Here is a 27,215-nt window from a genome sequence, read left to right as displayed (position 1 = left end):
ATGGTCTGGCGATGGAGGAGTCCAAGGACCTGCATGTCCTTGGCGGAGTGGGAGGGGGAGTTAAAAGTGTTCCGCCACAGCGCAGCTGGGTGGTGCGGGTGTCCCAGAGGAGCTCTCTGAAACGTTCCGCAAGTAGGCAGCCTGTCTCCCCAATGTAAAGGATTCTCCTGCTCCTTGGATGCTGCCTGACCTGCTGCACGTTTCCAGCAACACATATTTCAGCTCTGCAACTTTAGGTCCCAAGGTGAGGGGACAGCTAGAGGACCCTACAATGGAAAGTGCATGCGAGTGCTGGCCCAACTGTAATTACAGCCTCCTGCCATGAGGGAGTGTACGTGAGCAAGGTTCAGAATCAGAGGGTTCAGCACGCCCTCAATCTCCTCTCAGACTGCGGATATCCAGGGCAGAGTGCAATTAAGCTTCAGAGTTACCTCGTGCCACACCTCATTGTCTGGGAACTTGGGGAAGAGAGCAGGCAGAAGGGAAGAAAGGGAATCAGCCGCAATCCTGGGACTTTTATTGCCAATTTGTACACCGCGTGACCCCACAAACAGCGGTGGGACTTTAGACCAAGTTACTTGTTTAAGCGATGTTGGTTGATGGGCCAGTGCTGGTCAGGGCATTGGAAAGAACACCCCCTTTTCTTCCACAAACTGAGACCTTGAAACCTCCCATACTTCTATCTAGCAAGGATTTGGCTAGATGTCTCAAGTGAAACAATCTTCCAGTGGCCCACTGGGGGAGCCCAGCCTGATGTCCAATAGAAATGGGTCAGTCAGCCATTTAAGGGTGTACACTTTCATGTAACCTCCTCCGCATGTCCTGTCAGTAACCACAGAGTAAACATGGGGAATGTGGTATCCACTTCACACCCATTGCAAGGGGGTCTTAGGTCTCCCCATTACACTTGGCCTACCATCAGGTGGACCAAAGGGTTTTGCTTCAGTTTCTGTTGGAGAGTAAATGTGGCAGAACGTTGATCCAGCAACACAGTGGCTCAGTGGTTAACACCATTGCCTCATGGTGCTAGTGGCCTGGGTTCAATCACCAGACCTCAGGCAAGTGCTTGAATTCTCCCCGTGTTTGTGTGGATTTCCCTTGGATACCCTGGTTTCCTCCCACAGTACAAAGATGTGCAGGTTAGGTGGACTGGCCGTGTGAAATGACCCTCAGTGTCATCTGGATGTGTAAGCTAGATGGGTTAGCCTTGGGAAATGCTGGGATAGGGGAAAGGGGATGGGTGGGGATGCTTTTCAGAGGGTTGGTACAGATTCGATGGGCTGAATGGCCTCCTTCTGCACTGTAGGGAGCCTCTGATTACTGCACTCAGAACGAGTCTGAAGATTCATGAGCCCGATTCTGAGGATGTGGAATTTCTGTGATGAGAGTGGTTATAGAGTCATAGAGATGTACAGCATGGAAACAGACCCTTTGGTCCAACCCATCCATGCCCACCAGATATCCCAACCCAATCTAGTCCCACCTGCCAGCACCTGGCCCATATCGCTCCAAACCCTTCCTATTCATATACCCATCCAAATGCCTCTTAAATGTTGTAATTGTACCAGCCTCCACCACTTCCTCTGGCAGCTCATTCCATATACATACCACCCTCTGCGTGAAAAAGTTGCCCCTTAGGTGTCTTTTATATCTTTCCCCTCTCGCCCTAAACCTATGCCCTCTAGTTCTGGATTCCCCAACCCCAGGGAAAAGACTTTGCCTATTTATCCTAACCATGCCCTTCATAATTTTGTAAACCTCTATAAGGTCACCTCCCAGCCTTTTCAGCCTCTCCCTGTAACTCAGATCCTCCAACCCTGGCAACATCTTTGTAAATCTTTTCTGAACCCTTTCAAGTTTCACAACATCTTTCCGATAGGAAGGAGACCAGAAATGCACGCAATATTCCAAGAGTGGCCTAACCAATGTCCTGTACAGCAGCAATATGACCTCCCAACTCCTGTACTCAATACTCTGACGAATAAAGGAAAGCATACCATATACCTTCTTCACCATCCTATCTACCTGCGTCTCCACTTTCAAGGAGCTATGAACCTGCACTCCAAGGTCTCTTTGTTCAGCAAAACTTCTTAGGACCTTACCATTAAGTGTATAAGTCCTGAAAAGATTTGCTTTCCCAAAATGCAGCACCTCGCAGTTACCTTTGTGCGTGGGAGTAAACCAAACTTTGGAAAACTTTGGACTGCTTTGACAGGGACAAAGGAACAAGGTGAGGTCATTCAGTCCCCGGACCTGCTCCATGATCCAATCAGATCACAGCTCATCCCATAATCCTCAGCTCCACGTGCCACACTGGCTGGGGTTATTACAAAGGTCCCACTTTCGCAATGTTTTCCACTGCTTATTAGTTCAACAATATATTTACTCATTAAAAAAAAGCTTCAAACAAAGCCACAAATGCAGTGTGGTTCTGTGCAGTGGCATTTCACAGAAACAAGCAAACATTGGGATTTGACTTTATCCACATAAGCTTTACTTGAGGCAGTGGGAGGGTCCGATAACTGAACGGATCCTCATTTACCTTCACCAGGAAGACCCCAGAGAGTGGTCTTTCCCCATTGCACCTTGGGGCAGGTGGCCCAGGCTTCAGTGTGTCCCTCAGCACGTAATCCTGGTCCTCGGACCGTGCCAGTCCACAACATTCGGTCAGGGTCAACACCTTGTTCTGGAAGACTATCACATTTCAGACACACCAAAGAGCATCTCTCACCAAGTTGATGGTCCTCTAGGCCCAGTCGATGTTGGTGGTGACCCTCAGGTTAAACCAGCACCAGTCATCTCTGGCGAACGGGAGAGGGACAGTACGGCGACTTTACCAGACATGATGGGCTGAACGAGCTACTGCTCTGTGACAGCGAGACTGGTCAACGAATCCTCCAAAGTGGCATTTCAGAAGCTACCAGAGGACATTTAGAGAAGGGAAAATGCCCCAATTCAGAGACAACGCGAAACACAAGCTGGCTGGGGTTTCAGCCAACAATTTATTACCAACCGAATCTGTGGAGGTACCAAACATGAAGGAGTTTTGAACAAACAGCTTGCCTCCTGGTTGGGATGTTCTGCAGCTAACCCCCCCCCCCGGTTGTGTTGTTCATGATTCAACTGCAATTCAATGGAACCTTTTCGAAAAAAAAAACTGATGCTCTGAGCTTGTCTTCGGGCAGCTTCCTGACTTTGACGTGTTCTCATCAGGGGATGTGGCTTGTTGCATTCTTACTCAGCAGAGTTTCAGACCCAAGCAGATGAAATCTACTGGGCTGTGAGTAAGATGGCATTTCAGAGCTACTTACTGGGTAAGTACCCTGTGGTCAAATTCATTCGACCGCCCTCGACATTTACTGTAAGTCAGTGCCCTCTGAGTTTGAGTGAACTGAGGCTTATAATATCTCCCCCCCCCCCACCCCTTGCTTTTCCTTTTCTCTAATTCTTTTAACAAGGCATGTTTATTTGAAGTTTCTTCCACAGTAATCCTACCTCGTTGTCTTTTTTTCCCCCTCTTTAACCCCCTCAGTGTTACATGACATCTGTAAATCCTGGAGTCTGCTTCTCATTAAGACAAAGTGGTAGGGAGTTCAGAATTATGAAGGAGTTTGGCTAGAGTAGAAACTGACAGTAAACAGAAGGCACAGTTTGAAGAGAATGGTTAAAGTATCAGAGGGAGATGGGAATGTTTATCTTTCACAGTTTCTTACAGTGGTCTGCCTCCTGAAACGCAGAAGCAGTAATAACATTTGTAAGGGCTATTTTGACTTCGGGGAAAAAAGTTACTTTGGAAGAGTCGGGGAATGGGATTGATCGCTTTTCCAAAGAACTGACATTAGTACAGTAGATAAATAGGAGTCCTACACTCTAAGCATTTGGATCAATAGAGTCTGCGTTGGTTCTTTGTGTTTTGTGCTTGAATATATTTATCTGTAGGTGAATGAAGGGTTTGTAGAGAATGAGCAATCAGTTGTGTCTTAGCTATGTCTGGTACTGCTGCTCAGTGGTTAGCACTGCTGCCTCACAGCGCCAGGGATCCGGGTTCGAGTCCACCCTTAGGGGACTGCCTGTATAGAGTTTGCACATTCTCGCCGTGTTTGTGTGGGTTTCCTCTGAGTGCTCCGGTTTCCTCCCACAATCCAAAGATGTGCAGGTCAGGGTGGATTGGCCGTGCTAGAGGGTGCGGACTAAATGGGTTAGCCATGGGAAATGCAGAGTTACAGGGATAGAGGGGTATGCTCTTTGAATGGTCCGTTGGGGACTCGATGGGCTGAGTGACCTGCTCCCACACTGTAGGGATTCTATCCTATGATTCGCTGCAATTTGAAACTATGTGGGTTTATGCGGTTATTAAACTCATCAGACATTTCAGCACTTTCCTTAGGCTGGTGCTAATCACGGGCGAGAAGGTTAGGTCACTCGAGTTAACCAACTTTAAATTAAGAGGAAGTGTATCCCCACAATATAAAACGAGGAATTGCGAATGCTGGAAACCTGAAACAGGAGTAGCAGCAGAGAGTGCTGGAGAAACTCAGCAGATCTGGCAACATCTGTGGAGAGAGGAACAGTGTTAATGCTTCGAGTCCAGTAACCTTCAGAATTCATACCCATTAGTCTGAGTCATGAATTGGTGAGATTCCTGTTTTGACTAAATCTGACTGTAGGGGCATTGGTGACCAGATTGATTCCACTGGTTTTGCAGTTATTCATTGCAGTCTGCCTGAGGTGTTTGCTGAGGGATGGTGCTGTGGTCCTGCGGCAAAAGGTGTAACAACAATCATTGTTTGGTTCCTCTGCTCACTGGCTGACGTTTGTGGGCATGTGTGAAAGTCAACCGACCACAGAATCATGCCAACGGAACTGAGCAGTTGGTGTTTGACTTCACTTTGACTTGACGTGTTTGACTTGCTTGGCATCATTGCGTTTGGTCCCCTTTACACGACCGAATCGGTTAACAAAACAATGCGAGGCAACTCCTGGGTGGATATGTTGACTGTTTCTCCAAAAAACAAAATGACATCCCAGTGATCCAAGACCTGGAGAAAGTTGTGAGCGATTGTTTAGCCGTCGTGAACGTGCATTGCAGAGAGCGTGACTGAAGAGTGTTAACAGTTTCCAAGTTAAACCCTTATCTCGGTTAAAGTGAGCTGATTTCGAACAGAATCGCAGTGATGCTGAACTCGGAGCACAGGAGTTAACCATCTTAGTCTTCATACTCCAAGCATGGCTTTTCCTGTACTATTCCATTCTGCCCACCAGTATCCTACTGTCCCTTGCTTCCTCATGAGTTTATATACAGTTTCTCCTTTAATGTGTCTTCTCTCAACTGCTCCTTACCCACAGTCTCAACTCTCTCTGGAGAAGGATATTTCTCCCGATTCCTTTTCGGTTTCTTGGTGACGATCTCGGGTCATAGTTCGATCAGTGAATTTGCAGTTGGGCTCATCCTTCCCTGATTTCCACACGTTGTCCCATTACCCAGAGAGCAGCTGGCGAGAGCTCCTGCCAATCAGCTCCACTGCGACTGGGCAGGTGTTGCGGAGCTCTCTGAGGGAAAGTGGAGCCATCATCAAGTTATAATAGCCTTACAGTAATTCATCATGGAGAAAGGCCCTTTGGCCCATTGCTTCCATGCCAGCTGTCAAACACTTATCTACGCGAAGAGGAAGCAGACTGTGTACCATCCTGCCTCAGTCATCGATTGGCAAGATACTGGTTTTGACTAAGTCTGCCTTTAGTGATACAGTTAAAAATCACACAGCAACAGGTTATAGTCCAACAGGTTTATTAGCAGCAACACTCCGAAAGCTAGTGCTTCCAAATAAACCAGTTGGACTATAACCTGGTGTTCTGTGGCTCCTCCATATCATGTTGTTCATTGGAAAGGGTCTGGGATGTTTACTGAGGACTGGCCCCGTGATCCTGAGGCAAAAAGTACAAGAAAGCTTTGCTTTTCTATTCATTCCTCCAGGCAGTGAGCTCCAGGTATCCACCACCATCTGGATGAAGCAAATTCTCCTGGAGAGCCCTCTAAACCTCCTGCTCCCTTTATTTAAACCCATGATGGATAGTGACTGATAGGTAAAGTCACTGAGAACCACTCTCTAAAAAGAGAGAGAGAGAGAGAGAGAGAACTGAGTGCTATACAATATAGCAGCCTTTATTGTCACACGCACTCGAGAGTGAGTGCAGTGAAAAGTTTGTAATGTCACCCCTTGACACCATCTTAGGTGCAGGGATGGGCGGCACGGTGGCACAGTGGCTAGCACTGCTGCCTCACAGCGCCTGAGACCCGGGTTCAATTCCCGACTCAGGCGACTGACTGTGTGGAGTTTGCACGTTTTCCCCGTGTCTGCGTGGGTTTCCTCCGGGTGCTCCGGTTTCCTCCCACAGTCCAAAGATGTGTGGGCCAGGTGAATTGGCCATGCTAAATTGCCTGTAGTGTTAGGTAAGGGGTAAATGTAGGGGTATGGGTGGGTTGCGCTTCGGCGGGTCAGTGTGGACTTGTTGGGCCGAAGGGCCTGTTTCCACACTGTAAGTAATCTAATCTAATCTAATCTAATCAGTTTAATCTGTAGGTCACCATGCCTGAGGTGAAGGGAGAGGTTGAAAAGGTGAGACTTTTAAGGGGACCTCAATTGTGTGGGAATTGAACACACGTTGATGGCATCATTCTGTATCACCAGACCAGCCATCTGAGTTAACTGATCTCCACTGCCGGTTACTGACCCCCCCTGGCAAGGAGAAAAGGGACAATAAACGCTGGTCTATTCTATTCCACTCAGTTCTCTCTCTCTCTCTTTCTATTGAAAGAGTGGTCCTCTGTGACTTTACCTATCAATCACTATCCATCATGGGCTTAAGGGTTTATTGACCCTCTATGAAGGGGAAACGTTTATTCCGAGGGACCCTACTTTAAGTCTCTCACAATCTGCCCCCTGCACTACCTCTGTCCCTATCCGGACCGCGGACTTAGGATGATTTTGAAACTTTTGGAGGGGGGTTGCACAAGGAAGGCATTGGGGAGCAGCATGGTGCAACGGGTAGTGATTCTGAGCCACAAGATCTGGGTTCGATTCCAGCTAGAGGATGAAGGAAGATGCATTCCTTGGGCAACCAAACAGGTTGAGTGTCCCTATTTGACTCCTGACTTACGACTATGTGTCACTGCAGATGGAATGAGCTGCCAGAGGAAGTGGGAGGCTGGTGCATTTACTGCATTTAAAAGGCATCTGGCTGGGTGAATGAATAGGAAGGGTTTAGAGGGATATGGGTCAAGTGCTGGAAAATGGGACTACATTAGGTTAGGATATCTGATCGGCATGGATCAGTCGGATCGAAAGGTCTGTTTCCATCCCCTCTGACTCTATGAGACACTAAGGGAAGGCAGCAAGTCAGTCCAGATTCCTGGTGAGCTCTGGGATGGGGAAAACATTGGACTCTCTCTCACTGCCCTTCATCGCCCCTGATTGTGATAGGCCTGTAATTGAGAAAAAAACCCATGGTTTCACATTCTGTGAGTGCCCCATGACCCAGGTTCAAATCTCAACAGAGAGAAGAGTGGGTGGTGGGAAAGTTTAGGGGGAGCTGGAGAGAGGAGTGAACAATTAAAGTTAAAACAATCAGGCTGATGAATCACCTCTGAGCACACCGTGGGTGGGTTTCCTGTCAGATTCCATGCAGTCTGTGAGGGTCACTTGATTGCACTGCCACTCAGTGGCAGGTGACAACAGTGAGGCTTCAGTTAGGTTTAGAAATGACACCTACAAATTACAAATTACATTTGACTGCATCATGTGGGAGGGAATGACTTTCTGCTTCTAAGTGAAACCACTCTCAGTTCATTGGAAGTGATTGTGACTTTGAGTGAGAGTGTTTCCTATCAAACGCTGCCTCTCCCCACCACCTTAATACAATTCTCTCCATGTGGCTGCACACTGATAATAAAGCACAACTGATCCAATTCTGTCCCATTCCTGAAATTAGCCAAAGTCCCCGAGTCTGCAGATGGCTTTCAGACCATACTGTTCGCATTATCCAAGTCAGCAGGGAATTTTGGCATCAGTCCATTTTCGCTCCGACTCTGTCAATGGGCCTGTTCTTGTTTACAGAGAGGTTTTTAATTTAAAATTTGGGATGTCCGTTTAGTAGTCTGATGATAACAGGGAGGAAGCTGTTCTTGAGTCTGTTGGGATGTGTGTTTAAGTTTATGTATTCTCTGCTGTAAAGGAGAGGGTGGAAGAGATTATAACTGGGGGGTGGTGAGGGGTCTTTGATGATGTTGGCTGCCTTCCCGAGGCAGTAGGAAGTGTAGGTGGAGTCAACGGATGGGAGGTTAGCTTGTGTGATGGACTGGGCTGTGTTCACAACTCCCTGCAGTTTCATACGGTCCTGTACCAAGCCGGATAAGATGCTTTCTATGACGCATCTATAAAAAGAGTCTTTACAAACGTGCTGAATTTCCTTTAGCCTCCTGAGAAAGGGGAGGCCTTCTTGAACACCATATCCGCGTGGGTGGACCAGGACAGATTGTTGCCGATTGTCTCCCTCCCAGGATCTTGATGCTGTTGGCTATCTCCACCTCAGGGAGCAGGACAGAAGGGTAGGGAATTGGGAATTTAAAGCAGGAGGGGCCTCTCAGGACCACTGAGCAGAAAGCGCCTTCAGGATAGGAGCTTGGTAGAAGGGCAGAGGAATGGTGGGTGCCTGGAGATTGAAACTGAAACACAACAGCGTAGCAAGTCGAAACAAGAAGCTAAGAAATATATCAGAGCTGAAAATGTGTTGCTGGAAAAGTGCAGCAGGTCAGGCAGCATCCAAAGAGCAGGAGAGTCGACGTTTCGGGCATGAGCCCTTCTTCAGGATGCTGCCCGAAATGTCGATTCTCCTGCTCCTTTGATGCTGCCTGACCTGCTGCGCTTTTCCAGCAACACATTTTCACCTCTGATCTCCAGCATCTGCAGTCCTCACTTTCGCCTCGAAGAAATATATCAGGGCTGGTTGTGAAACCTGAATGCCGGAATCGCATAACTTACTTGGAGGTGAGTTAGGATACCTGAGGGATGAGAGGAATCAGCTGATGAGGGAGTGACAGTTGAAGAAGGAGCTGTGGGTAATAGAGGGGGGAGTGAGGATAGTGATAATATCTGAGATAGTATTGAGAGGTGAACTGGAAACTGAGGAATGAGCAAAGCAATAATGAGAGCAGCAATGAATGGGGAAGTGGTGCCATTTCTTGGAGAGTGAGTAGTCAGCGAAAAAGGCAAGAGTATGAGGAAACCTACTTTGTACATCTGGTTTGGATATTTCTGATCCGTTTTACCAATAACTTGCAAACAATGGGCAAGTCACTATCAGAGTAAGTGCATTGGTGTGATCACTACAGTGTGGAATCAGGCCCTTCGGCCCAACAAGTCCACACTGACCCTCCGAAGATTATCCTACCCAGACCCATTCCCCTACATTTTCTCCTGACGCATGCACCTAACCTATACATCCCTGATAAACTACGGGCAATTTAGCACGGCCAATTCACAGACCTGCACAGCTTTGGACTATGGGGGGAAACCCACACAGACACAGGGAGAATGCACAAACTCCATCCAGACCTTCGCACTAGGCTGGAATTGAATCTGGGTCCCTGGTGCTGTGAGGCAGCAGCGCTAACCACTGAGCCACCGTGCCGCCCACCATCGAATGGTGGATGTGTCAGTGACCGCTGTCAGTTTAAGCTAAATCACACACTGTCTGCCACATTGTAAAGCAGCACTGAGCCTTTCGCAGGTACCTTTCACTTTACCAGTGAGAAAATTGACACAGTTCCCTCCAAGCTCACGGGACCATGAAAGATGACTCCGAATTTATTAGGGATCTGGGGGGGGTGATACTGAAACAATAAGTCAAACCCAATGATGCCTTGTCCCAGCCAATTCCACTCTGGGACTCAGACACTGCTCCCCTCCCTCGTCACTTTCTCTGGTACTTTGTCCTTGATGTGGCAGTCAGTTCTGTTTAAAGGACTGCCTCTCAGCGTGTAATGTGCTCCAAAGGCTCGGCATTTTGTTTAGTCTTCATGTCCGTGTCTGGAGGAAGTTGTTTATTTTCTCATGCATTCTATGGAAATTGTTCTCCCTCCCCTCTTAACTGCACCTCACAACAACTGTGGGAAACCGTGCCCAGATAACTCTCGTATTGTACTGACACAAGAGACTATGTCTGTGCCCCTCTGCACACCTCCCTCATGACGGCACCAGACCCATCACCCAGAGGAAATCTTGCTTGTGCCCTGAATGTTTCCACATGGTTCTGGTGTTAAGGGTTTGCTAGGACACTGTGAGTGGGGTATATGCTCAATCTATCAACTTACCTGCGTCAAAATGTGGTCCAGTTATAGCAGGAGAAAGTGAGGTCTGCAGATGCTGGAGATCAGAGCTGAAAATGTGTTGCTGGAAAAGCACAGCAGGTCAGGCAGCATCCAAGGAGCAGGAGAATCGATGTTTCAGGCATAAGCCCTTCTTCAGGAATTCTGAAGAAGGGCTTATACCTGAAACATCGAATCTTCTGTTCCTTGGATGCTGCCTGACCTGCTGCACTTTTCCCGCAACACATTTTCAGCTCCAGTTATAGCAGACTTGACTCAGATCATAACAGTGTTCAAACTTGGGTTCTGCACCCTCATGTATCATATGGCATTGGACAAGATGAAGTTCGATATTCAGCCAGAGGTATTTAGAATTAGAACTGCAGAAGATATTAAACAGGGGTCCTTTATTACCTCTTCCTAATAGACTCCCTCTGCTGGTACGTGTGAGCATGTAGTAGCCTTGTGTAGACATAAAGCACAATACAGGACAGGAAGAGGCCATTTGGCCCATTCAGCCTTCACCGACTCTCGCTATCCCCACATTTCCCATGGCTATCCCATGCATCCTTGGACACCCTGGGCAATTTAGCACACCTTTGGACTGTGGGAGGATACCAGAGCAAACCCATGCAGACATGGGGAGAAGGTGCAAACTCCACACAGGCATTCGCCTGAAGGTGGAATCGTACCCAGGTCCCTGCCACTGTGAGGCAGCAGCGCTAACTGCTGAACATCTGTGCCACCCTAATTATTTCACTACAGAGATTATAATTGTACAATATTATACTGCAGAAATGAGACTAGAGAGATGGTGTAGTGTAAGATTACCAGAAAGCTACCTGGTAAGGCTAGTCAAGAAAATCTTCCATTTCCTGATGTCAAGAAGAGTGAAGGGTGATTTGAACGTGGTGTTTAAAATGATAACAGCATTCACAATGGTTAATACAGTTAATACTAATTCTTGGGAGAAGGGAGAGATATTATCTTTAAATCAGGCCTTTGCCATTTAGGAAAGAAAACAAAGGATACGCCCTTTTATTCCCAGAAAGCTGGGGAGATCGGAATCTCTCGTTCACATGCACTGCGGAATTGAAGCCTTTAGGATTGAGGGTAATAGGCATTTGTTACACAGTGTCAAGAGAGATGGAGTGAAGGTGTTTAAATGAGGTGAAAGCAGAGTGATTTAAGTGAATGGTGGAACAGGACTGAGGAACTAAGTGGTCTCCTGTTCCTGCGTTCTTCTCTTGAGATCAAATAGCTAACTTGTATGCACTTCGTCATTTCACAAGACATTGCGAAACCTGACACGAGTATGAAATGCTAACGGTGAAGGTAAGGGCAAAGTCACCCTGGTCCCAGAGACCCATACAGCTGCTCTCCCATTCAAAGGAGAGACAGATGACTTGATGCTGAGTTTGACCTGAGGGCCACCACGCCTCAGGCGAGGGGTGAGATTGAAAAGGCGAGGCCTCAGCCGCTGCAGGAATTGAATCTCCGCTGTTGGTATCACAAACCAGCCGTTCCAGCCAACGTTGGCTACCCTACTCTGGGGAGAGGAGGGGAGAGGTGAAGGGGCAAATGTGGGCGGGGCAAGTGGACACTGCCAAGGTCCCATGATTGAAAGCGATCAGTGCCTAACTGAGGGCCGCAGGGGGGTTGGGGAGGGGGTGGGGGTTACCAACTGAGAGTCACCACAACAGATTTCCTTGATACTGACCATCAACCACCGTCACTTCCCCCAGATGATGTCACCCAATGCCTCCTGCAGGGTATTTTAACCTCAGGGATAGTGGAACCAGCCATGGATAACATGGCACTGAGAGATTTATCACAGCTCCTGGCAAATGCAATCACAGGCAGTACTTCAGCACTAAACCAATCAGCTACACAGAGGGCACTAATGCATGTCACACTTCAAGTGGTGCCAGGCAGGATGGAGTCTGAGAACATTATGCCCTGAGTTCATGAGCTACGATGCAGGGATGAATCATGAGCATGTTTCTTAAAGGCACATTGCATATGAGTGGTGAGATGTAACACCATAGCGGTGACCTGGGGTTCTCCAGAATCCTGGGACTTTGAGGGAGATTTTCCACTAGTAGTCATAAACCCTCTCCTTGCGCTGATGGGCACAGAGGCTGTGTGCTCTGATTGGCTATCACTCTGGCTGGGCAGGCCTTCTAAACTCTTGGCCTTGCTTCCCGGAGAAGACCCACTAGAGCCCAATTGTTGATTGGTTGGCCTGTGCTTGAGTGCTCCTTCCCAGGAAGAGGAAACACAGTTCTCTTGCCGGGTCTGCAACTGGCTAGCAATACTCCCGATGTGGTGACAAGATACTGCCTATGTGGGGGCAGCATGGTGGTTCAGTGGTTAGTACTGCCACCTCACAGTGCCCGAGACCTGGGTTCAATTCCAGCCTTGGGTGATTATCTGTGTGGAGTTTGCACATTCTCCTCGTGTCTGCGTGGGTTTCCTCTGGATACTCCGGTTTCCTCCCACAGTCCAAAGATGTGCAGGTTAGGGTGGATTGGCCATGCTAAATTGATCCATTCTGTCTAGGTTAGTTGCATTAGTCAGGGGGAAATGTAGGGGAATGGGTCTAGGTGGGTTTCTCTTCGACGGGTCAGTGTGGACTTGTTGGGCCAAAGGGCCGGTTTCCACACTGTAGGGATTCAATGATTCTGTGATGATTACCCTTCGCAAAGTCACCTCTAAGCCGAGAACACACTGGAGGCTAATTCTGAGATGCAAACTACACACCATATAGGAACTGCTAACTGAATGTCTTCACTGTGTGGCTCAGCATCATCCCAAATGTTTTAGAAACCATTGTGGCACCATGGAAATGAGCAGCACCCTTGCCTCAGGTTCAGCACTGAATACACCAATCATTGACTGAACCTGCTAAAGGACAAACTCGTTTTTCTACAACATCTTTCATGGTCTCTGAATGTGTCAAAGCGCTTCATAGGCAACAAATTAACGTTTGGCTCAAAGTGTCGCGTTGTCATTGTTTGTGTGGGGAACGCCATGGGCAATTTACTCCCGAAAAGCACGAAGGGCCCAGTGTTGGCCCAGAGACTGAAATGACTCTTGTCTAATGTCGGAGTGTGATTCCAACAAAGGTTCCCACAGTTAAAAATGGCCGCCACTGATCCATTTGCACTGATGCACTCTAACACACAGGAACTCACAACACAGTCAAGTTCTTTCACTAATCGGATTAGATGACGAAAACATCGAATTAAGAGGAATGTTGCTCAGTAGATCACCTTGCCACACTTCCAAGATCAGGGAACCAGCACAATTTTGGACAAGCCAGTGCCTTAAATGGCCTCTTAGCAATTCCCGGCCTAGCGTGCGTGGTGTTAGACCGAGGGTTCAGTAGCAAATTCGAAGTGAGACTGAATGAGATGAATTGTTGTGTCTCTGAGCATGTGCATTTCTTGCCCTGCCTAGCTGCCCTTAAAGCACGGCCTCTCAAAGTAGTGGCATAGGGTATGCGCTCTGAGGTGAACATCTCAAATAGACAATGGCACCTCTGACAGTGCAGCCCTCCCTCAGTGCTGCACTGGAGCGTCAGCTTTGAGTTTGTGCTCGAGTCTTGTCAATCAAAGCCAGAATAAAAACAATATTTCTGCCTCAGGGAGAAATATCAGTCACCACATCCATCTTCTGAATCTCTCAGCTAATCCTTCAAGTGGTCATTGCAGATATCCATTTAGGTGGATGTTTTAATGCATGTGCTGAAATGATTCCAAAAGCGACAGTGGCTACTAATCAATATTTTTCAATCTAAATGCATTTATATGCTTTCATAATGCTGCCTCTGGACAAAGGCCTATTTCCTGCTGTATATCTCTGTAGCCCTGACTTTAAGTCACAAATTACTGCTAAAGATTACATTAAAGGAACTGTAAATATGAGACAACAACGGAAAATGCTTGAAATGAGCTGCTGCAGGAGGATGTGACCCTGAATTATACCACAGGAATGGAAACGAGTCTCACAAGATTCCCAAGTACATGAATCCAAAATACAATGTGCGGACTATCCAGGAAACAAACAGCCCTCAGTGAGTCCCACCTCAAGGCCACTGACAAGGAAAGGAGGCTTCAGTCTTCCTGCTCCTAGCTCCTGAAGAGAGCACTTGCATTGTTATAGCGTCGTCAGGTTTTGTTGCGTGTACTCTCAGACGATGCCAATCACATGGGTCCAATTCCTATACCGGCTGCGGTCTCTGTGCCTTCTCAGCCCTCCCCCCGCACCAGAGAAGTGTAAACCTTCAGGTTAAACTCACCACCGGGTACCAGCTCGCCTTAACAAGAGCAGACTCCAGTAGCTTACACCTCACTTTCAGATTACCCCAAAAGCCCATCCCACAGTTACAAAGATGACCAGGTTAGGGTGGATTGGCCATACTAAATTGCCCCATTGTGTTTATAGTGTGCAGGTTAGGTGAATTGGCCATGGGAACTTGCTTCATAGTGTCCAGGGATGTTCAGGTTAGGTGGATTGGCCATGCTAAGTTGCCCCAGAGTGTCCAAGGATGTGCAGGTTAGGTGGATTGGCCATGCTAAGTTGCCCCAGAGTGTCCAGGGATGTGCAGGTGAGGTGGGTTAGCCAGGGGCAATGCAGGGTTACAGGGTAAGGGGTTGGTTCTGTGTGGAATGCTTCTCGGAGGGTCAGTGTGGACTCGATGGGCCGAATAGCCTGTTTCTCCACTTTAGGATTTCTATTCAGAACCACCCTGCTGTGGTAATGAGTTTCATAACTTGCCCAGTCTCTTGTTTACCAATGTTTTTGGGAATCCATCGCTGGGCTTTTGACTGATTACATCATCTTTTCAGTTTTGGTTCCCATCGCAAATGGGGCTATTCTCTGTCTGCCCCCACCCTCTGGTGAGTTAGCAAAGAAGCTAACTACCCCCTCGCTCTGGACTGGCTGCATCTCACTCAAGGACTGGCTACAGGCCAAATGAAACACTGCTTGACTCCATGCCAACTAGTGCCAATGTCTGAGTGGTGGCTGACAGAACATCTCTTCCTCATGTCTCAGTTTTGTTCCTCCCTGGGCTGATACTGTGTGCCTGAAATCAGGAACTCAGATCAGTGGGGGTGGGTGGGGGGGAGTTTTCAAGAGAGAAGTGGGGGGAGGGTGGAAAGCAAGAGGTTCATATTACCAATAACTTCCAAACCTTCTCAGGAAAGCACAGTGGGGGTGGGCTGGGAATAGAAGAGGGGCAATACCCAGGAAAGTACCATCATCGTCAATACTCTCAGAAACCAAGGGCTATGTTGTAATGGTGCTATTGGCACACAGTGTGTGTGAGAGAGAGAGATATGGAAGGCAACCAGTGCTTGAGAGTGCTGCCTGCCACAGCTAAATAGCTGACAGCATTCGGAGACAACAAACCAACATCAATGGAATGTGTGCATGTGGGTGAGTTGGATTATCTGACTCTGATTGGTCTCAAAATGTTAATTATTAAATTACCCTGCAAGGACTGCAACAAACATTCTATTGGACAGAGAGCCAGGAAAGTAGCCCCCAGGATCCATGAGCACTAACTAGCCACCAACAGACATGACCAACTCTCACTCGTATCCATACACACAGATGAAGAGGGACATCAGTATGACTGGGACAATACATCCATCTTGGGACAGGCTCAACAAAGACACACACGGGGTTTCCTAGAGGCCTGGCATTCAAACCGGGACTCCACTAACAAATATATCCATTTACCAACTTTTCAGAAACAGAACCGGAAGTTTCTGTGGTTTTTTGGTCTGTGCTATGCCGTCCCAAAATTCAATACTCACATAGTCCTGATGTGGGAAATGCAGCTGGCAATTGGCTGACAAACAATGGGGTATTGGCTAGGTGAGCTGTGAGCTTAAGAAAAGTGAAAGCAAGATTGCAGGAGAACCTCAACAAGTCTGGCCACATCGGTGGAGAGAAAGACAAAGAGAATACGACTCTTATTCATAGAATCCCTATAGTGCTGGGGCAGCCTTGGCTCAAACACAGACAAAAGACTGAATTCCAGAGGTGAGGAGAGAGTGATAGCCCTTGACATCAAGGCCACATTTGACCGAGTGGGGCATCAAGGAGCCCTGGCAAAACTGGAATCAATGGGTATCAGGGGCAAACACCCTGTTGGTTAGAGTCCTACCTGGCACAAAAGACAAAGTTGTGGAGGGTCAGTCATCTCAGCTCCAGGATATCTCCGCAGGAGTCCCTCAGGGTAGTGTCCTAGACCTAACAATCTTCAGCTGCTTCTTCAATGACCTTCCGTTTGTCATAAGGTCAGGAGTGGGAATGTTCACCAATGACTGCACAGTGTTCAGCACCATTCGTGAGTCCTCAGACGCTAAAGCAGTCTATGCTCAAATGCACCAAGATCTGGACAATATCCAGGCTTGGGCCGACAAGTGGCAAGTAATATTTGCGCTACACAAATGCCAGACAATGACCATCACCAATAAAAGACACTCTAACCACCACCCCTTGACATCCAACTGTATTACCATCACTGAATCCCCCCGTCAACATCCTTGGGATTATCATTTACCAGAAACTCAACTGGATTCACCACAAATGCACAGTTGCTACAAGAGTAGGTCAGAGACGGGGGCACTGCAGCGAGTAACTCACCTCCTGACACTCCAAAGTCTATACACCGTCGACAAGGCACAAGGCAGCAGTGGGATGGAATGCTCCCCACTTGCCTGGATGGGTGTAGCTCCAACAACACTCAAGAAGCTCGACACCATCCAGGACAAAGTAGCCCCCACTTGATTGGCACCACATCCACAAGGATCCACTCCCTCCACCACTGATGCTCAGTAGCAGCAGTGTGTGATATCTACAAGACACACTGCAAAAATTCACCAAGGCTCCTCAGACAGCACTTTCTAAACCCACGACCACTCCCATCTAGAAGGACAAGGGCAGCATGTACTTGGGAACACCACCCCCTGCACGTTCCCCTCCAAGCCAGTCACCACCCTGACATATACCGCCATTCCTTCTCAGTCTTTGGGTCAAAATCCTGGAAATCCCTCCCGAATGGCATTATGAGCCAACCCACAGCAAGTGGACTGTAGCGATTCAAGAGGCAGCTCCCCACCACCTTCTCAAGGGCAAATAGGGATGGGCTATCAATGCTGGCCAGCCAGCAACACCCAAATCCCGCAAGTGAAATCAAAAGAAGACCATTCGGCCCAATGTGTCCACACTGACTCCCTAAAGGGCATTGCACCCTATCCCTGCATTTCCCATGGCTAACCCACCTAGCCTGCACACCCCTGAACACTTTATGTAATTTAGCATGGCCAATCCCCTAACCCGTGCATCTTTGGACTGCAGGAGGAAACCAGAACAACTGAAGGAAACCCACGCAGACACGGGGAGAACATGCGGACTCCACTCACCGGAGGCTTGAACCCAGGTCCCTGGCGCTGTGAGGCAGTAGTGCTAACACAGAGACACTGTGTCACCTTAATATCTCCCCTTTCCTGTTCTGAATTTTTATGAGATTAGTGGTGGGATGATGAGTGCCCAAATGCTGAATTACTGTCTTCGAATAGTGACCTCCAATCATGAAGATCAAACTTAAGTCAGTTTTGTTTTCAAAGATTCTCGTCCAGTGCTGGGTTTCTGTGTCGCAATGTCTACACGGGCCAGGAGTTTGAGATCTTACCACAAGTAATGAACAGGTTGATTCGAAATATCTCAATCGCGGTGTTGGGGAATCACCCCTTGTTCTTAACATGGAGCAATTGATTTCAGTTATACTCACTGGAGTTCACGAGGGGGAATCTGGTTGAGGTGTATAAAATGCTAAGGGGGATTGAAAAGATGAACCTTAAACAGATGGGACTGTCTCGAGCAAGAGGGCTTAGACATAGAGTGAGAGGAGGGAGGTTCAAAACTGAGTCGAGAAGGACCGACTTCTCTCAGAGGGTCGTGTACCTGGGGAACTTAAGGTGCACAGGAGGCAGAATCAATCAATAGATTCAAGAAAGAAATCGATATGTTTCTGATGGAAAGAGAGATGAAGGGGAGCAGGCTGGAGACTGGAGATGAGACCAGGATAAGGTCAGCCACGATCACATTAAATGGCAGAGCAACGGGTTGAATTGTGTTCTCTCGCTCCTAATCCTGATGCTGCCACATAATTGTAGTGTTGATGTGAAACATTGCTGTGCAGACACTAACTCTCACCAAGTCCCCTTCATCCATCACTGCTCAGTTTCATGAATTTTGGAAGATGCTCGCCTTAATTGCGTCAATGCTCTTTCTCTCCGTGACCCCTTCTCCCTCTGTGACCACGGGAGATTAGATTAGATTAGGTTCCCTACAGTGTGGAAACAGGCCCCTCGACCCAACCAGTCCACACCGAGCCTCTGAAGAGGAACCCACCATGACCCATCTCCCTCTGACTAACGCATTATGGACAATTTAGCATGGCCAATTCACCTGCACCTCTTTGGACTGTGGGAGGAAACCGGAGCACCCGGAGGAAACCCACGCAGACACGGGGAGAATGTGCAAACTCCACACAGACAGTTGCCTGAGGTGGGAATTGATCCTGGGACCCTGGTGCTGTGAGGCTGCAGTGCCAACCACTGACCCACCATGCCATCCCAATTGTCACGTTTTAGCTTTATGCAAATCACTTTAAAGGATGGTTTGCAACTTTAAAAGCATCGAGGAGAAAGTGAGGACTGCAGATGCTGGAGATCAGAGCTGAAAATGTGTTGCTGGAAAAACGCAGCAGTTCAGGCAACATCCCAGGAGCAGGAGATTCGATGTTTCGGGCATTCCTGAAGAAGGGCTTATGCCCGAAACGTCGAATCTCCTGCTCCTTGGATGCTGCCTGACCTGCTGCGCTTTTCCAGCAACATATTTTCAACTTTTAAAGCATACCAAGTTATTGAAGATCGCAAGAGATCTGTTGGTCTTTTCTTGTCTTCCTTTACTTTCCTTCTCTCCCATTTCTTTCCTGTAACCTCTCCCATCACCAGTGAGGCGTCTGGCCTGCTAAATGCTGACAGCTGTCTGTAGAAAGTGCTTATACAAACAGGAAGCTGCCAAACTCTGAGTTATCTTGAGCCACACCACAACCGATGTCCTCACACAACTTCACAGGAACCATTTCTCCAGAAAAAGACAAGCCCCAGCTAACTGCGCACGACACAATTATCGTGCAGCACACCCCGGATCTCCGCACGGCAGAGTAAACTCACCACCTTGTGCATTTGGATAGCGCCCATTGCAGCGCAGCAAGCAATGATGAAAACCCACAAGAGGCTGAAACTGGGGGAGCACAGAGATCTCGGAAGGAGATTCCAGGGATAGGGAAAGATGGGATTTCAACGCAAATGTAAGGATTTTACATTTGAGGCGTTGCTGTAATGTGGGAGTCAGTGCAAGCCAGGGGAACAAGGCCTACCTGAACACACAGTTCAATAAAAAATCTTATTTCAGCTCAGAGAAGGCTGACTGGCCTGATCTCGGATCAGGAGGGATTGTAAATTGAACAAAGTTTAGTCAGGTTGAGGCTCTACTCACTGGAACTTAGACACATAGATGGAAGTGTTTGATAACCTTTCTTCTCTCAGTGGGCTATGGGCCTTTGGAACTCCTTGCCACAGAGAGCGCGGTGGGGTCAGAGTCCTTGTGCATATTAAAGGCTGAGAGAGATTGTAGATCAGTCGGGGAATGAGGGTTACTGGTAAAGAGAAGGAAAGTGGATATGAAGAATGTCAGATCGGCCGTGCTCCTTTTGGAAGGAGGAAGAGGTTCAAGGGGCCGAATGATCTCCTTCTGATGTGTTAGCATGATTCGGTGCATGTTATAACAAAAGCAAGCGTGTTTTGAACCAGGTGGAAGGTAGAAGGCCTGGGATAAGAGTCTTGGAATGTTCACGTATGGAAGTTTCAAAGGTAACGGATAGAGCCTGATGTGAACTGGACAACACAGGGGCAGCATCAATTTAAATGACCAATCAGTAGCATTGATTTCAGGGATGAATGTGGGAAATAAAGGGAAACATCCTGAAAATTGAGCTAGTTACTGCCTGACTGCTATGTGGAGCCGTGTGCAGGCTGACCGCTCATGAGAAAGAGTTGCCACATGACTGGGGTGTGGGCTGTTCAAAACTAAATGTTGTTTACAGTGAAATCCCCACCGGCTGCAGAATATTGGGCCTGCTCCAGTTCTGAGTTCTCATTGAGTGCCACATTTAAACACTCTGGGAGCAGATACACTCAGGAAAGAGTCCCAAAGGCCCTATCGGAAAATAAATGGATCTCAGACACATTAAATGTCAAAGACTAGACTGGTCTGGCCGTAGTCAGCCTCTTGTCTGGTCAAGTTTGTCATGAGGATATCTTTGCTTGGTAAAGAATGGGCAATTTAAGATGCATCCTCCCACTGTAGATTATACAGTGTTTGCTGCTAATCATCAAACCAGCCCAGAGTTAGACAGAGGAAAGGGCCAGACTAAAGGTAAAGTCCCCGTCGTCCTACCAGACCCTCAGGCTACTCTCTCATTAGAGAGAGAGAGAGAGATACAGAGAGACAGAGAGAGAGACACAGAGAGAGAGTGACAGAGAGAGAGAGTGACAGAGAGAGAGAGAGAGAGAGACAGAGAGACAGAGAGAGAGACACACAGAGAGAGAGTGACAGAGAGAGAGAGAGAGACAGAGAGACAGAGAGAGAGAGTGACAGAGAGAGAGAGAGTGACACAGAGAGAGAGACAGAGAGTGACAGAGAGAGAGTGACAGAGAGAGACAGAGAGACAGAGAGAGAGAGTGACAGAGAGAGACAGAGAAACAGAGAGAGAGAGTGACACAGAGAGAGAGAGAGAGAGAGTGAGAGAGAGACTGATGACTGGCAGTGAGTTAACCTGATTCTTCTTCTATGAGCTAACTGATGCCCAAAACATAGCAGCCAACGTTTTTTTCTTGGTGAGCTCTCCATGGCAATGCCTGTACAAATCAGAACAAGACATCAGTGGAACAAACACTTTCCGTTTGGAAAGGGGTCATGGGTGAGTAGAGTCTTGATGGGCCGAAGGTGAGTAGAGTCCCTCCTGTACCTACTGTTCACCATCCAATGCTTGTTTGACTGTGTTGAGGTGACTGCATGTATCCGTGCGGTGCTAGCACGAATCTGTCTGTAAAACTCCGAAACCTTCCGATTCTGCAAGTTGCCTGCTCATTTCCACCCAGTCTCACAGTGCTGGTGGTTTTAAGCACACCACCCACACTACAGTGTGCTGAGGTTTACCTGAAACCCTGATGCTAATGTCACAGAGAATCTGCCTGAAAGGCTCCTAGTCCAGTTAACCCCAGCCTCACAAGCTGAGATGTTAGCATTGCAAACCCACCTTCCTGGGGTTATCTGTGTGAACAGGTGGGCCACATAATACAGTTCTGACTCACTCCTCCAAACAGTCTGCTCCTTCAACCCTCTGCAACAGTTGCTTGTCTCTCCCACTCTCACAGATCATCTCTTATTCTCTCTCTCCCACCCTCACTCATTTTCTCACTGCCTCTTCCTCTCTCATTAAAGCTCTCTCTCTTTCTTTTTCATTGTGGTCTCTCTCTTCCTTCTTCACTCACAGTCCCTCTCTCTCTCTGTCTCCTGTTTCTCTTTCTCACTCAAGTTATGGCTTTCTCTGTTTCTCGCTCTCTCTCTCTCTCTCCCTCCCTCACTCACAGTGTGTGTGTGTGTGTGTCTCTCTCTCTCTCTCTCTCCCTTTCTTTCATTGTGGCTCTCACTCTCCTCTCTCTCGCAAGCAGTCTCTCTCTCTCTCTCTCTCTCTCTCTCATACACACACACACACATTCTCACTCACAGTATGGCTCTTTCTCTCCTCCTCTCACTTACAGTGTGTGTCTCTCTCCCTGCCTGTGCTCTTCCTCTCCATCTCTCAATCACAGTCTCTCTCTCTCTCTCTCTCTCTCCCCTCTCTCTCTCTCCCTCTCTCTCTCTCTCTCTCCCTCTCCCTCTCCCCGTCACTTGCTCATCCTCTATCTCTCTTCCTCTCTTGCTCTCCCTCTCTCTCACTCTCCATTTCTTCCTCTTTCACACTCATGGTATTGCACTCCCTCTCTCTCTCTCTCTCTCTCTCTCTCTCTATCCCTCTCTCCCACCCCATCCCTCTCTCCCAGGCAGTCCTCACTCTATAACAGTCACTGAGCTGATCTCACTGGGTCCTGTGACTGTTCACCCAGTGCTGATAATTCGTGGTCACCAGAAGAAAATTTATAGCCTCAACCTAACCAGTCAAAATGCGTTGACTCAGCAACACAATCTGTCTTCGCGCAGACAGGAGCTCCACAGCTTGGGTCTCATTCCTTTATTCAATCAGTGATTTAGTTTCAAGACTGTGAGCTGTGATTGCTCATCATCACAGAATCTCTAGAGTGTGGAAACAGGCCATTTAGCCCAACAAGTCCCACCAACCCTCTGAAGAGTATCCCACCCAGACCCATTCCCCCTACCCTACTACTCTACATATATCCCTGACTAATGCGCCTACACATCCTTGAACACTATGGGCAATTTGGCATGGACAATCCACCCAACCCTGCACATTTTTGGACTGTGGGAGGAAACTACAGCACCAGCAGGAAACCCACACAGACATGGGGAGAATGTGCAAACTCCACACAGGCAGTCACCCAAGGCTGGAATCGAACCCAGGTCCCTGGTGCTGCGAGGCAGCAGTGCTAACCATTGAGCCACTGTGCCATCCTAATCCATGCTGCTGTTCCATGTTCATTTCCTGGGCTCTGGGTTCTGGTGTAACACTTCCTTCCTCTGACTCGAAGCATCTTACTTGATGCATGGCGCATTTCAGAATATTTACAATCACTTGTTTCCTTCCTGTATAAACAATCTGAAGCCCCCAGCCTTGGAACCTCAGTGTAGAGCGCTCAGTGGTCCCACATTTCATGATACCCATCATTTTACAGCAATGGGCTGCGATCTGTGGGTTAATAGCCTGATGCTAAAGTCCAGGGTGTGACAATGGTGCAATGACAGTGTTGCTGGGCTAGTAATTCTGAAAACATCACTTCGAATCCCACTCTACCAGTGGAGTTTAGATTCATTTAAATAAATGATGGGATTGGAACATAGTCTCAGGAGTAACAACCACGAGACCATCACCGTTTTTATTTATTTATTCATTAATGGGATGAGGGCATTGTTAGCCAGGCCAGCACTTATTGCCCAGAGAGTAGCTAAGTGTCAACCTCCTCGCGGTGGGGCCTGGAGTCACGTGTAGGCCAGACCAGGTAAGGATGGCAGTTTCCTTCCTGAAGGGTATTACTGAACCAAATAGATTTTTCCCCTGACAATCAGCACACGGTGATTCCAGATTTTTATTGGATTCAAATTCTCCCACCTGTTGTGGAAGGATTCAAACCCAGATCCCCCGAATATTACCAGGGTCTCTGGGTTAAGGGTCGAGGGTGTGTTGCTGGAAAAGCACAGCAGGCCAGGCAGCATCCGAGGAGCAGGAGAGTCGACATTCGTTTCGGACAAAAGCCCTTCATCAGGAAGTCCGAAACGTTGATTTTCCTGCTCCTCGGATGCTGCCTGACCGGCTGTGCTTTTCCAGCACCGCACCCTCGACTTTAATTTCTGGCATCTGCAGTGCTCACTTTCTCCTTAATAGTACCACTGGCCCATTGCTTCTCTGTAGTCTGTTCCTTATTTTAAAAACATCTGTTTCCTAACAGGAGGGAAATCTATGGTTTTTATCTGGTGCGGTCGAGATATTATTCCAAAACTACAGCAATGTGATCCACTTCTTAACTTCCTTCTAAAATGACCACTCAATCTGGTTAAAATCCAAATGCATGCCTGTTCTCCCCATCGACTCTCCCAATCAATTTTGGGAATTGTGTAGATTACTAACCTCCCAGGAAAAATCCACCTCCCTGGCAACATCCTTGTAAACATCTGAAACCTTGCAAGTTTAATAACATCTTTTCTTTAGCAGAGAGACCAAAGTTGAACACATGATTTGGAGATGCCGGTGTTGGACTGGGGTGTACAAAGTTAAAAATCACACAACACCAGGTTATAGTCCAACAGGTTTAATTGGAAGCACACTAGCTTTCGGAGCGACAATCACCTGATGAAGGAGCGTCGCTCCAAAATTAAACCTGTTGAACTATAACCTGGTGTTGTGTGATTTTTAAAGTTGAACACAGTATTCCAAAAGTACCCTAACCAATGTCCTGTACAGCCACAACATGACCTCCCAACTCCTGTACTCAATACTCTGACCAATAAAGGAAAGCATACCATATACCTTCTTCACTATCCTATCTACCTGCGACTCCACTTTCAAGGAGCTAAGAACCTGCACTCCAGACTCTCTTTGTTCAGCAACACTCCCCAAGATGCTCATAATTAAATGTTTTTATGACTGACTGAACATCCTACATTGATCCCACTTACACAAAGGGTGTAAGTAAACTCTGTCAAGAAAGATATTTGGATCATCAGCTCAAACTGTTGGTGGTTTGATTAGGTTAGACTCTCTACAGTGTGGAAGCAGGCCATTTGGCCCAACAAGTTCACACCAACCTTCTGAAGTGCAACCCACTACCCCTGCATTTACCCCTGACTAATGCTTCTAACACTACGGGCAATTTAGCATGGCCAATTCAGCTAACCTGCACATCCTTGGACTGTGGGAGGAAACCGGAGCAAACCGCACAGAGGTGGGGAAGAATATGCAAACTCCATACAGACAGTCACCTGAGGCTGGAATTGAACCCAGGTCCCTGGTGCTGTGAGGCAGCAGTGCTAACTGTTGCTGATTAATGACCTTCTTGCTTGGGCTTGACCTTACTCCATTGAGGGTAAATATTCTAGTGCTAAACCCAAGTGCTGTCTTTTCTTTCCTACCTTCAGCTCCAGTTTGATTATCTTCTTACTTATTTTACACTCCTTGAAATGGCAATTCATCTGATGTACCTCACTAAAGAGGGTAGTGGAGGCATCAAAGGTCAAGGAGTTATACAGTCAAGGGGTTGGATTAGGAACGTAATAGATTCTGAGTGGATTTGAAAGGGTAGACAATAGAGGCAGATTCTCTCTGACTGGTCAGTCTTGAACTAGTGGAGATTGCAGTTCCAGAATAAATAATCAGTCATTTTGGAAGGTGATGAGGAGAGATTCACTTCAATGGTTGTGAACTTTTGTGAACTGACCTTGTGTTATATTATGGATCCCTGAGCAGATGTGGTACATATCCAAAGGGGGAATGGGGTTGAGAAACCTATCAGACAATGATTGAATGGTTGAGCAGACTTAATTGGCCAAATGGTCTCATTTCAGTTCCCATGTCTTATGGTCTTATAGTCTCCAGTCTACATGCAGGTTAGGTGGTGTGGCTATGCTACATTGTCCATCTATGTGCAGGCTAGGTGGGGTTATCGATGGGAAATGCAGGGTTACAGGGATAGGGTAGGATGTGCGTCGGCATTGAGATTGAGCGATGGCTGTTCGGGGCATGTGGGACTTATGTAGCCCAATAACGAGATGCTGATGGTCAAACTGACAGGCTTGGAGAAGATGCAAGCCCCCTCCCTGCTCTGATATCCCTAATCTGTATCTATCTTGGTCTCAATAGATTGGTGACGCAATGAAACATACAAAAAAAAATAAGAATCAGGAGCAACTATTCAGCCCCTTGGACATGAACTACCATTTGATAAGGTCATGGTCGATCAGTTGTCTTGTTTTAACTCTCTTTGACTCCCTCATCAGTACAATGTCCAGTCAATGATATTACAAGTTAATAATTTGGATAACACTTCTTCATAACAAAACAATATTCAAGAAACAATGTTACTTTCTGTTCTCTTTTCCAGTGGTTTATCTCTGTCTCTCTTGGACTGAGCATGTGACTGGGCAGCCATGTGTAGATGGGTACATACTCAACACCAATGGAACATGTGTCGGTGAGCTTTAAGTCCACTGTTAAGTCTATGGGTATAATTCTGAAAAGTGTTAATTGTGTAATGTGATTATTCATCTTTTTATCAATTTAGATCAACATCATTTTTTTCCCCTTTCCATTTATCTTCAACCTTTGACAAAACATTGTACTGAGTTTCGATGTTGTTGGAAAATGGAATTCGAACAGATAGGTGACTGTTTCTAACCAGTGCGGCTGCAATGGGCTGTAGCTGTAGATGAAGACCCTTTGCATCCGATGTGGTGTCCTCTACATCGGGAAGACAGGACGCTAACTTGCGGATCATTTCAAAAAGCATCACTGGACACTCAGACCCAGCAACCCCACTGACCCGTGGCTGAATACTTCAATTCCCCCTCCCACTCCAACAATGACATGCAAGTCCTAGGCTTCTCCCATCACCAAACCCTTCCCAGCTGACTCCTGTGGGAAGAACGCCTCATCATCCACCTCGGGACCCTCCAACCACATGGAATTAATGTGAATTTCACAAGTTGCCTCATTTCCCCTCCCTCCACCATATCTCAAGTCTCCAACTTGGGACCGTCCTCTTGACCATCTTCCTTCCCATCGATTTGCTCAACCCTGCCCTCTGACCTATCACCTTTACCCCGACCTTCATCTACCAATCACATTCCCAGCGACTTTCACCCAATCCCACCCACCTCCCATGTATCGCTCAGCTCCCCCGAGTCACAAGCCTCATTCCTGATGAAGGGTCTATGCCCGAAATGTCAATTCTCCTGCTCCTCGGATGATGCTTTTCCAGCACTACACTCTCAACTGTGTAGCCCTCGATGACTCTACAATAGAAGTGGAAGACAA

The 27,215-nt window shown here is 47.5% G+C and overlaps 1 protein-coding gene across 5 annotated transcripts in view; it reads left to right on the top strand.

Annotated features, from left to right (window-relative positions):
• The first annotated feature begins 3,256 nt into the window (after positions 1–3,256).
• The window catches only part of LOC132835961 (adhesion G protein-coupled receptor E2-like), a 110,126-nt gene continuing 86,167 nt past the window's right edge, over positions 3,257–27,215 (top strand). For all 5 annotated transcript variants that reach the window (XM_060855116.1, XM_060855119.1, XM_060855117.1 and 2 more), the window contains exons 1-2: positions 3,257–3,314; positions 26,284–26,373. In XM_060855116.1, the coding sequence (XP_060711099.1) occupies positions 3,290–3,314; positions 26,284–26,373 (115 nt within the window). In that variant the 5' untranslated portion in view covers positions 3,257–3,289. The remainder of the gene's footprint in view (positions 3,315–26,283; positions 26,374–27,215) is intronic.

The sequence above is a fragment of the Hemiscyllium ocellatum genome, chromosome 45 (assembly GCF_020745735.1).
Source record: "Hemiscyllium ocellatum isolate sHemOce1 chromosome 45, sHemOce1.pat.X.cur, whole genome shotgun sequence".
NCBI lineage: Eukaryota > Metazoa > Chordata > Chondrichthyes > Orectolobiformes > Hemiscylliidae > Hemiscyllium > Hemiscyllium ocellatum.
The sequence above is the reverse complement of the archived record's forward strand: the minus strand, read 5'-3'. Positions and strand labels throughout refer to the sequence as shown.